This window comes from Canis lupus, chromosome 25, assembly GCF_003254725.2.
Source record: "Canis lupus dingo isolate Sandy chromosome 25, ASM325472v2, whole genome shotgun sequence".
Taxonomy (NCBI): Eukaryota; Metazoa; Chordata; class Mammalia; order Carnivora; family Canidae; genus Canis; species Canis lupus.
In genome coordinates, this window is record NC_064267.1 from 18,319,381 (window position 1) to 18,336,747 (window position 17,367).

At 32.1% G+C, this 17,367-nt stretch overlaps 1 protein-coding gene across 16 annotated transcripts in view; it reads left to right on the plus strand.

Moving 5' to 3' along the window:
* The window catches only part of PSPC1 (paraspeckle component 1), a 112,104-nt gene that overhangs the window by 47,599 nt on the left and 47,138 nt on the right, over positions 1–17,367 (plus strand). For 12 of the 16 annotated variants that reach the window (XM_049101093.1, XM_025462797.3, XM_049101091.1 and 9 more), the window contains exon 6: positions 1,537–1,642. In XM_049101093.1, the coding sequence (XP_048957050.1) occupies positions 1,537–1,642 (106 nt within the window). Of the gene's footprint in view, positions 1–1,536; positions 1,643–9,316; positions 9,346–13,523; positions 16,616–17,367 lie in introns of those variants that run through there. The other 4 variants (XM_049101098.1, XM_049101099.1, XM_049101100.1 and 1 more) reach the window with 2 other exon arrangements.

Genomic DNA, 17,367 nt, shown 5'->3' on the forward strand with positions numbered 1-17,367 from the left:
CCTATTTATAATTGATGGTGTCTTCAAACTTTCGTACTTAATAATGCACAGTGTATATCTATCTATTTGTACATATATCCTTGCACGTTTTTGTAGATATTTCTTTCTAGTTTATTGGAAATGGACTTGCCCATTTAAAGTTCTATTACATGGATGCCCGGATCCCTGGGTGGCTCAGCATCTGCCTCTGGCTCAGGGCGTGATCCTGGAATCCCAGGATTGAGTCCCAAATCGCGCTCCCCACAGGGAGTCTGCTTCTCCCTCTGCCTGTGTCTCTGCCTCTCTTTGTGTGTCTCTCAATAAATGGATAAAATCTTATAAATTTTTTATGAGTGTGTTAATATCCAAGAAGTGAATTAACTACTTTTCTTGATTATTCATTTTATGTGAATAGAAAATGTATATTGAGAACTTAGACAAAAGTCTCAAAATAGTCTAGATTTTTCCTAAAATCCCTTAGGAACATTGTTACTTCTTTGTGGTCTGACCCAAACTCCTCTAACAGGTGGATTTTCTGCTGTCTATGGGAAATATCACCATTTTTTCATAGCCTTGTGTTTAGGGGAAGCATTATACAAGAAACAACAGAGTATCTTGAAATTTAAGTTATACATGTAGTGTAATAAGGTACTTAAAAGAGCAACCTCGAAAATGAGACTTAATGAGAGGGCATCAGTATTATATAGTCTTCACTATTTAAATTATTTTTTTGTTTTTGGGTAGAGGGCATATATACTTGAATTTGCATTTACATAAATGCCAATATAATTAGTGAATCTATTTGATATTTTGTAGGTTTTCTCTCTTAATCATAAGCAATTCCTCATTTATTTGCAATTCTGCACACATATAGTTCAATATTTTTTTCTCCCACATACCTCTAGGGGTGAGGTTGGCATACTTTTTCTGGGAAAGGGCTAGAAAGCAAATGACTTTGCAGGTCATATGGTCTTTGTCTCAACTACTCAGTACTGCCTTGGCCCAAAGGTAGCTGTAGACATTAAGTAAATGATTGTTTTATAAAACTTAGTTTACTAAAACAGATGGTAGGCTTACATCTATTCCATAGTTTCTTCAGTGGGTTGATAAAATGGGGGAGAGAGGGTTTGTTAAGGATTCCTTCGACATACAATAGATTTTTTTTGACTAGACAGTGTTCTTTGTAGTGGCTTGTATCAAGATTAGTTCTGGGTGCCTTTAAGAACCCTGCTATGCCAGTAATAGATCCCAAGCTTTTCTCTTTATACAGTGATGGAGTACGTATTTTAAGCTTTTGGACTCGTGATATGACTGTAAAAGTATATAAAAATCCTAGTTACAGGTTACTCTATTGTTTGATTTATCTAGTTACTTTATTTCTTTGGGTAATTTGATTTACTAAAGGCTTAGAAGGAAAGAGAATCTAGTAAGTCATTATTCACAGATTTTGCATAAAAGTAACGAGTATAAATGATATACCTGTTTTACCTCAAATAAAATCCCTGATTTTGGCTTACATGTTAACCATACTGACATTTTTATTTAAAAAATTTTCAGACATGAGGAAGAGCATCGACGCCGTGAGGAAGAAATGATCCGACACAGAGAACAGGAGGAACTGAGGCGACAACAAGAGGGCTTTAAGCCAAACTATATGGAAAATGTAAGTAAAATACTAGTTAACTAAAATTATTTCATATTGTCAGGTGGACAGTGCATATTTAGAATTCTTTGGATGTTGGTTTATATATTTTTTAATCTTTCTGAATTTGTCATGTTTATGTTAAACTAATAGTTTTCTTAACCTCTTACAGGTAATAACTTAAAAGTAGTTTCTGAAGATACTGTTAATGTTTTCTGAAAAGATGTTAAATTTTTCTCCATTTTACTTTACCTTTTTTTAATATATGCTTCTGAATTACAACTTGATAAATCTGTCATCTCTACTTGATTGATTTTCACCGTTTATTTATATCAAAAATCTTTAGGGGTGCCTGATTATCTCAGTTGGAAGATTATGCAGCTCTTAATCTTGGGGTACTGAGCACTGAGCCCCACATTGTGTGTGGAGATGACTTAAGTAAATAAACTTTGAGAAAATGAAATAAATAAAATTCTTTATATTGGAAGATTTTACAAATGTGGATATATACAAATGTAGACCAGCTTGTGCTCATCACCCAACCATGACAGTTATCAACACACAGCTGATCTTTTCATCTTTAAGTATACCCACTTTCCTGAATTAGTTTTTATTAAATCCCTGACTTTATATAATTTCATTAATATGTATTTCAGTATGTATCCCTAAAAGATAAAGACTCTTTAAAAATATTTTTGTCATATCTTAAAAATTGTTACTTCTTTAATATTAACCAGCATAAAAGCCCACATTTGCCAGGGTTTTATAAACGTTTTTTACAATTGGTTTCTTCAAATTGGCTGATAAATTCAGTGTTTTTAGTCTGTAGGTTTTTGCTTTACCTTTTATATTTTTTCCTTATTTTTTAAGAAACAGACTCCTGTTTCTCACATCCTAGATTTTGTTGAACTTATCCTTGCACTGATGTTTAACAAGTTTCTTTATTCACCTTAGTTGAATGCCATTTTAATAGTTCTTATTCTGAAAAATATTTACTAGTGTTTTTTTCCCTAGCTATTCAAAAGCCATGATTCTTTAATAAGTTTCTGAGACTAAAAGTATTAATTTAAGTCCGTGACTCTTTCAGACCTGTTTCCATTCTTCTGTCCCTTGAAAAATTTTAAACTTTTTTCTTTAAAAAAGAATACACATAGTAAAATACATCCTAACTTGTATAATAAGATATTTTTATCTTAGATTGCATCAGTAAATATCCTTTGACTAAAAATTATGTGGCATTTAAATTCAATTAGGAAAGTTCCTTATTTATAAGTCCTATTAAACGTTTAATTTAATTGATTTTTAAATTCCTTTACCAAATTTGGTGTGTTTTCACACATTGTAAATTTTCTTCTTAGTAATTTCTTCTGAGTAAATTACTTTGAGTAATTTCTAGCATTATTTTGCAATTCTCTTTTTCCTACTTGCATACATAGTGTTTGCTTATGACATATTTTAAATGTGGTCTTAGGTCATTTGGTTGAACACAAATCTGTTGGATTTATCAATGTGAGGAAATCTTACAATGTTATGAAAGTATGTGAAATTAAAATTATTTTGGCGGTAGTTTGAAAACTAGTGACTGAGAGTTTTTATTTTCAATTATAATCAGGGTATAAACCACATAGGATACATTTCTTAGGGAAATTATTTTGTTCCATTTAGGATTAGGAAATTCTTCCTTGTCCTTTTTATGTACCTGAACATTTCTTTTCCTAAGTGCTTTCCTGTAGTCAGAATTGGTGGAATTAGCTTTCTTAATAATTTTCTGGCATAAACTTCACATTCATGGAGCACATATGTAACTATTTTTAATAATGTCATATGCATAAATCGTTTAGGGGGGACTAGAAGGAAATGATTAAGTAAAATGCATTGTTACATTTAAGTTGGCTATATCATGAACTTGATGGCAGACTATTTGAAATTATTTCAGTTTTTTTAAATGCATTCCAGTGTTATTTGCATATGTTCAGTGGCATTTAATATAGGTATAATTAACGAAGGACAGATTTTACTTCTCTATTCAGAAAATTATTAATTATTATTAAGTTATTTGGAAATATTGCTACAATTTAAAATTGAAATACTGCAAATTCTTAATTTAAAAACATGTTTAAAATTAATTTCACTGGTGAGTTAAATTTTACAGGTAGCTGATGAACTTTGAGAATAAATGAATTACATATTTAAAATATTCACTGGGGGTTTATTGAAACATTTCAAAAATAAATAATTTATTCACCAGATTATGCTCTTAGAAAATGTAGATGATATATTTTAATATTAAGATATCTTTGTTTTCAAGTAGTTAAAAGTATATTTTGCATATTTGAAGCATCATAAGATTAATTTGGCTAGAGCAGAAGTCAGCAAACTGTAGCCTGGGACCCACTGTCCGGTTTCATACCACTCTACAGCAGAGCTAAGTATTGTGTTTATATTTTAAAGAGTTAATGGAGAAAAAAAAAGATTATTAGAGAATATTTGTGACTCATTAAACCTAAGATACTTACTCTTTGACCCTGTACAGAAAGTTTGCTGAACCCTGGGTTGTAGAGTTGGTGCTGGTTTGTTTTTTATGTTTTTAAATAATATTCTTGTTAGGTCACAAAGTTACTATATTCTTAATTTTCTGAAGTGGAACCATGTTTAAAGTAGTATATAACAATGGAATCAAATATTTAGGGGAAATATAGTCTTTGTCACATTTTTAGAGTTTTTCAGGTTAGAAATGAATGGATAGATGAAAGCTTTTCATCATTTTGGTATCAGTTTTATTTGGTTCCTAGCTTCGTAATATTTGTTAATAAGTTAATCAAGCACTAAAGAAATACTAACAAAAGCTCTCTATAGGTCTCGACCATTTTGTGTTAATAGAAACATTGAAGTAATTGTTTTATCATTCTTCATTTACTTTGAAATCTGTCTTTGAAAAAAAATTGTTAAATTTAATGTTTGTTTTTGTTTTTAAAAGCTTTGAAATTAGGCTCTCTTATGTGCTTTCTCCTTTTTCACTGTTCAGTTTAAAGGGAGGAATCAAATGGTAAGTGTTCAGCTTGCCCAAGTAGTAAGAATCAAAGCAGATTTACTTGGTTCAAGATTCCATCTCTCATTTCTCTCTAATATACCTATTAGAAGTATTCCAACAAATAATAGTATGGGCTTTGAAGTATAAAATAAAAACTGAATTCCATATTTAGTGTCCTGAAAAATAATTTTTTTGAATGTAATAAAATATGAAGGAAAGCACACTTCCTATCTGGTTATGTTTTTCTTTGTTAGCTTTCAGCTTTATAATATAATGACATGAACATATTCTTAAGGGTTTCAAGGATATGTTAGCACTTCAACTAGAAGTTGTCATTTTTATTCTAGAACTTATTTCTTAGAAGAAGTTAAGCTCTGGTAATTACAAATAAAACATGTTAATTTTCAAAAAAAACTTGTTAATTTTCACTCTTATAGTGTAGTGTATATTTGATTACCATAACAATGTATATATTTTTCGCTATGTCTGAAGTACATTTAGGTTTATCTTTGCTTTTACCATAGTGTAGTGTATTTGAACCATTTTCTTGATAGTACTTACTAGATTGGAATTTTCTACTTACCACAATTTCACAGCTTTTGGACACATCACAAGAAGTTACAATGTTAGTGTAAAAATTTAAGACATTGTCTCTTATGATGGTCTTGTGATTGTTTTTATATTAGGTTGCTCCACTTACATAGACTTAAGTAGTTTAAATATTTAAGTATTGCAGTGTACCAGTCTTTATTTGTGGATTCAATTTGCATTGGAGTGATGTGGAGATTTTAATTAGAATATTTTTAAAATGCAGTTTCTTAGAGTAAACTTTGCTTTCTTTGGAAAATGCTAATATAAAAGTATCTAAATGTCATTCTAAATTTAGTAGTTGTATCAAGTAGATATAAAATACTTTATTTAGGTAAATTGGGGCAGTGCTTATATGGGATGCTATTTTGTTTTAAAACTTCAGGAGTGTTTTATTTTTAGAAGTACGTTTTTGATAAGTTTTTGGTGTGGTAAATATTAATGTTTGGTTTTTAATGAGTAAAAGAATAGCCTTTCAGATCTGTTTCAAAATATATATGTGAATTGATACTGAAGAATTTTTACTTTTGTTTGAGTAGGTGGGAATAGCCCTGGATATTTAAACACATGTGCATAATAAACCTCAAAATAAATGTATATTATATGCTAAGGCAATAATTTGATTCATTTATGTTTCTTTATCAGAGCAGTTCCATTGTAGTTACCCAGTATATTATATAAGGAGGCCAAAGCATTAAGGAGATGTAGCCAGAGGCTAAGGATGTAATGCTTCTTCCATGGTAGTGTTTTTGAAATAGTGCAAGAGAAACACTCAGGGAGCTTTTTAAAAATGTGGGTTTTTTCCTGAGGTCTCCAACCTACAAGTTGATTTATTTTGTGATTTCTGGTAGAATCTGATGCATTCTCCATTGATCACATTTTTTGGCTAAATTTAGTAGTTTTCAGTCTTTGCAGCACATCCTTGGAACTTAAAAAGAAAAATGCCAGTAGTTTAATTTACCAAATATTTTTGATACAAATAGGTCTGAGTTGTAGCCATGGAATCTGCATTTTTACGAAGCTTTTCATTCTGCTTATTTTCATTAGAAAAAATAGACCATTAGCCATATGTTGAAATGAGACATAGTTGAAATATTGAAATAAGAATAGTTGAGTTTTTTATGGAACCTGGGGAGTTTGAAGGGAGGACTCCGAGTCAATCAACATGGGAAATAGGTTTCATTACTTAACAACAAAAATAGTACAACATTCTATGTGAATAGTGCTCTGTGGGATTTTGGTGTGGCAACTTTTATATGAGCTTTCAGCCTATATGTGGAGGAGGTATTGTTTCAAATAATGCATTAACTTTTTTTAAAAAAAGTATTTCATCTAGACTGGAGGTTGACAGACTAGGGTAAGCTAGGCCAAGTGTGAACACTGCCTGTTTTTAGAATGGTTTTATTGGAATATAGTTGGGTTTATGTTTTGATTATGGCTGCTTTGTCCGAAAGTGGTATATTGACTAGTCATGACACAACTGTATGAGACTATAATCAAGGCACTCTGGCCTGCAAAGCCTGAAGAATGTACTATCTGGCCTTTTACCAAAAAAGTTTGCTGACCCCTGGTCTAGGTCCAGTCTGAGAGTTGAGAGTAATTATAAAAAGTGACTTATGTTAACCAAACTCAAAGAGTTTGTGAATTAAAATGCAAATTTATTAATTAATATGTTTTTTTCCCAGTGTTTTTATTTTTAGAAGGCTCTATGAACAGAGCACCTTACATCCTAGAATCAAGTTCTCTGAAGAATCCTCATTAGTGCCCTGAAGGCTTATTGATAGTCATGGTCATAAATCAGAGCAAAACTTATTGGAAGAACTAATAAAATATCACTGTCCCATAGCTGATTATCTTAGAGTTTCTATATATTTTCTTAGTAGAGAGATAAAGCATTTTCTTTAACATGTTACCCTCTCTTGATCAGTATTGCCAAATTTAGTCTGTTTAATCAGCCAGTTCTTTATGTCAGCCTTCTTTTCTGCTTCTGGAGTGGGCATTGTTTCTCTTCTCTGATTTAATTATAACCAACTTTCCCTGATGTATGTGCCATGTACAAAAATTCTAGCCAGTAATAAAATTTCATTAATAAGTGTGACAGAGAGAAGTGACCTTAATCATTAATTACTGATGAGCAGATACAAATATATTTTGATTTTAAAATTTTTGAGATTAGAAGTTGCCATTTTGTAGTTTCTACCTGGCCATTACTCCTCTTTCTATAAATTATATTGCTCTAACCAGCGATTTGGTTGTATTGCAGAAGAAGAATATTTTTTGGAAGTCTAGACACCTGAAGCATTCAAACAAAGGCCAATTCACAAGGGATTTTTATAGCATCTTTATCATTTTGTGGAAATAACTGAAAAATTTTTTGCTGTACGGTTTGGTGTCAGATTTAGGTGTGACTTGTTGGACAGCATAGTACCTACTGCTGTTCATAATGGCAGCCCAGTTCCAGTGGTTTGGATGTGAATGATAAAGATCAAAATTGATTACAGTAGTTATGTTAGTGTTAGTAGTGATTTCCCATATAATGCTTCAGTTAGGACCAGATTTTTATTGTTTTCATTTATTTATTTACTTAAAATAATTTAATATTATTGCTCACAATGAGCCATTTTTCTGTATATTGGATTGAGCATAATTGGAACTAAACTTAGACTTTTGTAGTCAAATGAAAACAAATCAATAGATGTTTATGTCTGTAATGTTTACATATACTTTGGAAGTGATCTTCAGGATTTTGACAACTAGGGGTGTATTTGGGTTGAAGAAATGGATTAATTTCAACCAGCTGTGTAAATCTTTGGTTATTTCTTAAAGGATTTTTTAAGGAGTTTTAGTAATATCTAATCATAAGTAGGGGGAAACCTAACAATTTTATTTCAAACTGGGAGAACTGAATATGGGTCCTATTTAAAGTTACTTTTTTTTTTTTTCTCACAGCAGTCAGAAAACAGACTGTCTCACACAAACCAGGATGTATGGTTGTCCTAATCATATGTTACAATTATAAATACGTTTTTTCATTCATATTTAAGTCTTCCAAATGCTTACTGAGTCTCCCTTAAACTCTACACGCACTTTACCAGAGGACACTTTATTGTACTTAATTATTTCTATGTTCTATTAGATGACTAGTATCTTTTTTTTATCTTCCTTCCATTAGGGTTTCAGAGAGGCTTATAATCCAGAAAAATTTCTGTATCTCTTTTCTCCTCCTGGAGAATGTCTGTGTTTACTCAGTGTATTCATAACCTTCTCTGACTACTCAACCTCAGCTGTATCATTTTCAGTATGATTCTTTTTTGTACTTACCACATTGCATCCTAATTATTTTCTGATTTTGTCATCAGCTAATTGAGCTCTCTGAATTTCTTGAGTTTGGAGAGTCTTCTATTTGTCATATTGTAGTTACTTAGACACAGATTGAGAGAATTGAATAGTTGTGTGGTATCCTATTTTTCAAATATCAGTGCCGCTCAGTCGTGTGATTTTCAGTGTTCTTTATGGGTCTCCATACCTTGCTGTTTATTGAATACTAATGCCTCATGTTAAGCATCTGTAGTTTTGAAACATAGGTAATATTAAGATTGACCATTGATACATTTTTGTAGACTTCGTAATGGAATCATATAATAAAGAATAAGTTTTTAAAAATAGTCAAATAACAATTTTTTATGTTTGGTTTTCAGCACGCTAACTTTTCAATATTTGGATCCCACTTGAATATCCCATCAGAGTGTTAGGCTTACGGGAAGATTTAGAGGTTTCTGTTTAGTAAAAAAATTTGGTTACTGTTTTACTGTTTCAGAACAGAGTACTGAGTACCATAGAGGATACAGAAGTGAATCAAGCTCAGGGTCATGTCTGAGAATTTTAGAGAATTGTAAGTACAGAGTACCTATGTAAAATATACAGAGATACAGCTGAAGAGCTTTGAGAGTTTATAGAAAGATTCTTTGCTTGATAGTGTCAAGACTGTATTGAGTAGCCTCAGCACTGTTTTGGAACTTACTTTGCATTTTTTTTTTTAACTGATATGATTGGTTTATTATTCCACTGTGTTGTAGGTATACATCATGTCTTTTCATTTGAAATGGTAAGTTTTTCTAATGTTACTTTATTGAGAATGGTAAGATCTTTTAGCTAATGTTTACCTTTTTTGAGGGGTTGGAGAAGAGGGAAGTCAAGATTGGCAAATAGATGTGTTCAAGTTAAGTATTTAAACACTTTTTGAGATGTCAGATATGTGTGATATAAATAATAAAGACTTTATGTATTAAATTTGAATTGAAAAGATTTTAGGAAGACATAAAAATATAACTTGTTAATTTTGTTTTATGACTTCTTTATGTAATATTTAGAGCCCCCATTAAACAAGAATTGTTCTACAAGGTGATCATATTAAAAAAAATTTCTTTTAGAAGTTTCCATCTAATATCTTCTGTATTTTGTATTGAGGAAATGAAGTTCTGTAGTATCTCCTGAAATGTCAGAGTATTATATATACCAAACCAGACTACGTAAATGTGAATGTTAATATCTCTGTGTAGTTCTTATCTAACTATTAGTGATAGGGGGTAGGAACTTGGGTTTGTGAGCATGTTCTGATGAAATGCATTTATTTCTGTTTAAAATTTCAAGTAATTGAAAGTATATGGGTAAGTTTGCCTATACTTTGTCTTAGGATATCCTGTAGTAGATTGTACACCACTTTTCAAATCCTGTTTTCTGGTTGTAAATTTACTGTGTTACTCACAAGGTAACTTCTTCATTTGGCCTATTACTGCTTTTTAAAATTCTGCTTTTAAACAACTGATACTCATATCATAGTAGTTTCTCATATAATTGTGTATTTTAAATATTTGAATTTTATTTAGTTACCACTTAGTTTTAAAATTACTATAATTGTACTTGCTGCTTTGAATTATCTACTTACAAAAATATATAATTTGTTAAAACTTCAAAGCTTCTGGCGTACTACTAAGGTTTGTTTACAAAAAGATTCCCCATTAAGTACATACTTAATTCTTTAAACATGGTAACATGTGTGTTTTGTTTGCTTTTTCCACTGCTTTCTTCTGTTGATGGGGCCAGTTTGGAATTGCTTCTTGTTCGGGTTATATTTGTCCTTTTGTTTCATCTTTCACACCATGGTCTGGCAAGTCATGAAAGTTGTTTTGACTTTGATAGGGAAATGTACTGGTTAAGAGGTTACGGGTGAAGAAATGCAAACCAATTACCAGTAATAATATGAGCTTTGATAGATAACTATTAAAAACCTGTATTTGTGCTGTCGTTGATACCATCATGACAGATTTAAGAGTTTAGGATAAAATAACTAAATCTGTAGACTAAATATTCCTAATCATTTTCAGTTTTTAAAAGCATCTCTTCAGGATTTTTCCATGACAATTGAAAAATGGTGATGATAATGATAATTTTGAAAATGTCCCTTGGGTGTATGATTAAAAATACTCTCAGCTGAATATGAATTTGTCTCTTGAATAGATGGTATTATAAATACTTAGATTTAATTAATCTTCAGTTAGAAAACCACCTTATTTATTAAGAAGCAGCAATTTCGGAATTTGATAGTGACACCAGAATAATCTTTTTAAAGGTACCCAGAACAGGCTTTAAAAATATATTGAGTGAATCTAGATTGAGAGGTATGTCTTGAGGTTCATGAATACAGTGAGCTAAGGTATATTTGTTGTTTCCTCTATTCTGAATTGAAATTTAACAAGTAGAACAAATTTTTATTATTTCATGACTAAAATTTGTAGTATAAATTTGTATATATAATTGATTATTCAAAAAGAAACATTAAAAATTTTTAATAAACTATTTTTTAGAGTAGTTTTAGAGTCATAGCAAAATTGAGCTGGAGAGAGATTTCCCATATACCTCCTTCCCCCAACATTCAGACTCCTTCACTATATGACACATCCTTATCACCCAAAGACAATAGTTTATGTTAGGGTTCACTCTTGGTATTGGATATTCCATGGACTTTGACAGATGTATAATGACATGTACCATCCTTATATAGATAGTTTCACTGCCCTAAAAATCCTCTGTCCTCTGCCTGTTCATCCCTCTCTCCTTCCTAATCCTGAGCAACCACTGGTGCTCTTAACTGTCTTTATAGTTTTCTCTTTTCCAGAATGTCATGTAGTTGGAATCCTATAACATGTAGCCTTTCATATTGACTTTTTGGCAATAAGCATTTTAAAGTTACCCTGTGTCTTTTCATGGCTTGATAGCTCGTTTATTTTTAGTGCTAAGTAATGTTTCATTGTCTGGATGTACCACAATTTGTTTATCCATTCACATACTGGAGGACATCTTGGTTGTTTCCAAGTTTTGGCAAATATGAATAAAGCTGCTATAAACATCCATGTGCAGGTTTTTGTGTGGTCCTAAGTTCAACTCCTTTGTGTAAATGCCAAGGAGTATATAGTTGCTGGGTTGTATGAATGTAAAGAGTATCTTTAGTTTTGTAAGAAACTGTTAAAATTGTCTTCCAGAGTGATTATTTCATTTATAATTTATATCAGTAATAAGCGAGAATTTTTATTTCTCTACATCCTTGTCAGCACTGCGTGTTATAAGTGTTTAGGATTTTGGCCATTCTAATTGGTGTGTTGTGGTATCTCATTGTTGTGTTAATTTGCAATTCCCTAATGATACATGGTGTAAAATTTCATTTTGACAGTCATAAAACCGAGTAGCGTTTTCTCAGTATTCATGGGTGCAGGTGTCATGGAATGCATGTATTCAAATTGAGGGTAAAAACCATCATAGATTGTATTTATTGAAATACTATCTTAGGTTGCTTAAAACACCCCCCTCCTTACAACCTCCCCCCACACCCACAGTCTAGTAGTGAGTAGTATGTTTTGGAAATTATTGTTTTTGATTATTTGAAGTAAAAACATTAAGTCTTCCAGGCATTCTCTGTTCATTATATTTGAAAGTTTGCATGCTATTATTTATATCAGTGGGAAAATGTCTTCTTTCCCTTTTTAGTTTAAAGTTACTTCATTTTTATTAGGAAAAGATTACTTAGTTGATATGTATCCTTCCGTATTGTAACACTTTTTAAGTGAGTGAATAATTTCTTGGCAGGGAGGCCTATTTATTTAAAAAAATCTTTTTATACCTATTTTCTTAATATTTCATGTAATTGATTTTTTTGGCCATTTTTTACTTCTAGATATGTTGTTTGTTAGTATTTCAGCTGCTGATAGTTTAATTTCTTGAAAGTTTGACTAGCTATCTAATAATCTTAATATTCTTTTATGTAAAATTCCTAGTACTATAGATAATTTATTTTAGGAATATTTAATGATAAAACGGTTGAATCTTGTCACTTCCCAGAACTAAAGACATTTCTCTAGAATTTTATTTTCTTTAGTAGATTTAAATGTTCTGTGTCAGTATTTTTACATCAGGAATTTTAGCATTTTCTTTAGTAAGACATTGAGCCTAAATGATAACATGGTGATCCCTTGACAATCCCTTTGAGGCTTCTTCAGAAATGATGTGAAAGATCTTTACAAAGTAAAGAATAATGATCGTGGTCATTAAGACTGCATTCATTCAGACAAGGATTTAGATTAACTAGTGTTTGATGAATATATCTTTATTATTGATTACAAAATGTTTGAGTTGATAATTTTAAATCATTATGTAGTTCACGGTTTTCTAAATCTCAGGCATTCGTATTATACCTTATTTTAGCCTTATCTTTGTACCGTGTTAATCCTTTAAATTTGGTTATCTTTAAAAAAAGAAACTTTAGTATCTTTAAATTTATAGGTTGATATCTTGAGTATGAAGGATTAAAGGGAAAAGATCCTATTCTACATAAAATAACATTAGGTTTTGCACTGATTTAGTTCCTTTACATTAGTGCAAATTTTCTACTTATATTTTCATGAACGAATACGGACTAGAACAAAAAAAGTGATTCTTAAACTTTTTGGTTTTGAAATTTTTTTACACTAGTCAAAATTTTTGAAGACCCATAAGAGCTTTTGTTTAGGTTATGTCATTGTTTACCATATTAGAAAATAAAAGAAAAACTTGAAAGAAGATGAGTTGTAGTGGGAAGAGTGGCCTTATTTTACATTTTTGCAGGTCTCTTTTATGTTCTACTTTAGTGGTAAGAGTGGTAATGTTTTATTGTTTTGTAAATTAGTTTAATGTTTGGCTTTATAGAAAATGGCTGGCTTCTCATTTTTGCCTTTGCATTCCATCTCTTTGCAGAATGCTTTTTTGGTTTAAGTGCATGAAGAAAATCTGGCTTCACTTAGATAAGTAATTGGTAAATGGAGATGAGTATATTTTAACCTTTTTAGATAATTGTGGATGTTTTTGTTTAATACTGCGGTAAAACTTGGACAAGCAGTGGTTTTCATTGCATTACAATTCATTGAGCTGCCTTTTAACTTCAAATGGATTTTTTACCCATGTGTAATTTTATGACATTAGAAAAATACTGCTCCATTGAGTTATGCACATCTTTCAAATTTTAATGCACTTTATTATTACATAAAATTAAAAACAAATCTTTCCAAAAATTTTTTTTAATATTTTATTTATTCATAGAGAGAGAGAGAGAGAGAGAGAGAGGCAGAGACATAGGCAGAGGGAGGAGCAGGCTCCATGCAGGGACCCAGACATGGGATTGATCCTGGGTCTCCAGGATCACACCCTGGACTGAAGGCGGCACTAAACCACTGAGCCACCTGGGCTGCCCAAATCTTTCAAATTTTAATGCACTTTATTATTACATAAAATTAAAAACAAATCATCTTTCTTAGTATCAACCACTTTCTTGTCAGAAAGCGTCTCCCAATGCTATCCCAAAGTAGAATGTTCCTGTGATACCTTTTGTAAGCCAGAATGTCATATACAATGAAAAAGCAATTACCATTAATATTTGGATGAAAAATATTTTGGGAGTTTCCAGACCCAAAAGATAACCTCTTTAGGCTTCTCTGATACCTTTGGACACATCTTGCTAACTGATGCACAGAATAAGTCCAGATTTAAAGCACAGATGTTTACATGTAATTCAAAGTTCTGGCAGCTTGATGCAGAGTTGCCAAGTATAGTTCCCAGGGAAGGGCATGGTGGTAGTACTCTGGCTGCTCTAGGTTTGTGGTACCTCTAAAATTGCTTGCTTGAAACCACACAACTTTATATTCATTTTTTGCTTTTTTTCAAAATCCGCTTTGGATGTTTTTTGGTTAGCAAAAACAGGTACTACAAATGTAGGTATTTCATAAAAGCTAAGTGGCATACTGCATACTTTTTTGAAGAACAAGGGATACTTGTACACAAGCCAGTCACTAATCATAGTTTGTAAGATGCCATCCTGCTCAGTTTGCAGCCGGTTCATAAGGATGGTTTTTCTTGAAGAACCACCGTATTTCAGAATGCAGCAGAAGTGCTTTATGTGAATATCCTGTTTTGTTGCATAGATTGTTAAAAAGACATGTAGCGATTCAATGAAAATAACTGCTTCCTCTACGTAGTCATCTACATATTCCAGTTGAAATGTTAAAACTGCAGTAGTTTGGGCAGACAACCTCTCTACTGTCCTGCCTGCTGTTCCCTCCCTCCCTCCCTCCCTCCCTCCCTCCCTCCCTCCCTCCCTCCCTCCCTCCCTCCCTCCCTCCCTCCCTTCCTTCCTTCCTTCCTTCCTTCCTTCCTTCCTTCCTTCCTTCTTCTTCTACTTCCTCCTCCTCTTTTTTTTTTTTTTTAAGATTTTATTTATTTAGTCATGAGAGAGAGAGGCAGAGACACAGGCAGAGGGAGAAGCAGGCTCCATGCAGGGAGCCCAATGTGGGACTCAATCCTGGGACTCCAGGATCACGCCCTGAGCCAATGGCACGTGCTAAATGACTGAGCTACCCAGAGTTCCCCTCTCTTTTATCTTCTTAAAAAAACACCCAGAAAACCAAAACTGCAGTTGTTATGTGAAGAATATGATAGTTACTAGTAAAAGTAAAAAAAGGCTAGTTACTAGTTTTGAATTGTGCTAAAATACCTAGATTTTTGCTCCATTTTCTTGTGCACCATCTCTACAAATGTTGATAGTCTGAAAAGCCCACTTAGATCATAGTTTTATAATGGTGTCCTAATGTTTAGTAAGACATGAGACAGTTTTAAATTTGTGTATTTCTTGGAAGGGTCTTGAAGACCGTACTCCATCAAGCACACTCTGAGATCTGTTTTAACGGGATGCTGCTTTGATATGTGTTTTTAGAAATCAGTCATACTTTGCTTGGTTTTTTGGTCAGCTCTAAGTTCAAGGATACTTCAGCGACGAGCTCAGGAATACATATTTATAATTCTTTTAATGGAAAGGTACAGCTTCTTATGAATATAGTAAGAATAATTTAAAACATTGCCTTTTGTTAGGCTTTGTTGGAATCCTTGAAAAAATTAGGGTGCTTTGTGAAGGTAGCAACTTTATGAACTCTGTTTTGGCAGAATTTTATAGGTCATTTCGGCCTTGAGTAAGTTATTTAACAGTGCTGTACCTCAGTTTTATGATCTCTAAAATAGGGTAACAGTAAACCTACTTTATAGGGTTGCTATGAAGAGTTAATTAATTAAACCAAGTTTTAATCATAGCTTTATTATCTTATCACAGTGTAGTCATTTGAGATTTTATATATGTGGAAGTTGTTTCATGTCAAACCACAACTCTAATTTTTGGTAAGGTAATAAAGCATTAAAATTTATATTCCAAAAATAACATGTATATTATATACCAGTTGTAGTTTCAAATATTAGAATTCATAGAAGTGAGGGTCTTGTGTATTGCTTTTTGGGTAGGTACACAGTTAATGGTGAACTTCCAAGTGTTTGTCCTTACTGATATTTGATAAATCAAGTTACAATGAGAAGTAGTCTTAATTTTCATTGCTAACACTACCCTTAAATGTAATCTCTGATCCTTGCATTTTACTAGAAGTATGTAGCAGTGTATTTTTAGAAAATAACGGTAATCTTAGGACATGACTAGGAAGTTGAAAACTTCTTTTGCTCCTTCTAAAGTAGTTAAAAAATGATATATCTAATAAAGCCATGTCTTTTTCTTCATGTGTGAAGCTGTACAAAATAGTACTCAGTAATTTTCTTTAAGGAAACATCAATAGTACTAAATAAATTGAGTGTATATTTAGTGAAAAATGTTGTATTTTATCCATAGGTATTTTAGCATAGTGATAGCTGCATTAGCATGGATTTTGTTAGATATTCTGATTATCTCATTTAAAGAAAGGTATTTGGAACTGGAAAACCAGGTTTTTTTTTTTTTTTAAGATTTTTTATTTTTAAGTAATCTCTATATACATTGTGGGGTTTGAACTCACAACCTGAGATCAAGAATCACATGCTCTTCTGACTGACCAAGCCCCTGGAACCAGGTTCTAGTAGAGCATCAGAAAAAGAATGATACGGCCACTGTTGAAAAGTTGACTTAAAAAAACAAGAATCTTGGGGCGCCTGGCTGGCTCAGTCCTTAGAGCATATGACTCTTGATCTTGGGCTCATGAGTTAGAGCCCCATGTTGGGTGTTAGAGATTACTTAATAAATATATTTTTTTTAATTTTTATTTATTTATGATAGTCACAGAGAGAGAGAGAGGGGCAGAGACATAGGCAGAGGGAGAAGCAGGCTCCATGCACTGGGAGCCCGATGTGGGATTCGATCCTGGGTCTCCAGAATCGCGCCCTGGGCCAAAGGCAGGCGCCAAACCGCTGCGCCACCCAGGGATCCCAGATTACTTAATAAATAAATAAAAGCTTTTAAAAATTCATAAATGTCTTTGGTATATTAATCTCTTCAGAAATCTCAATGAACAAAATGGAATAATAGAATAATTCAGGTATGATTTTTTTTTTAAAAAGTACTGAACTTTGTGAATAATAAAGCTAAACGTGATTTTGGAAAGTGAGATACAGTACGATGAAATTATAAGTACATAATACAAAAGTTGTCTATCTCATTGGTCCCACCACTGAATCATAGGCATCCAGTTAGGATGTCAGAATATATAAGGAGGATTTGAAAATTGAAGTCTCAGACAGTAAG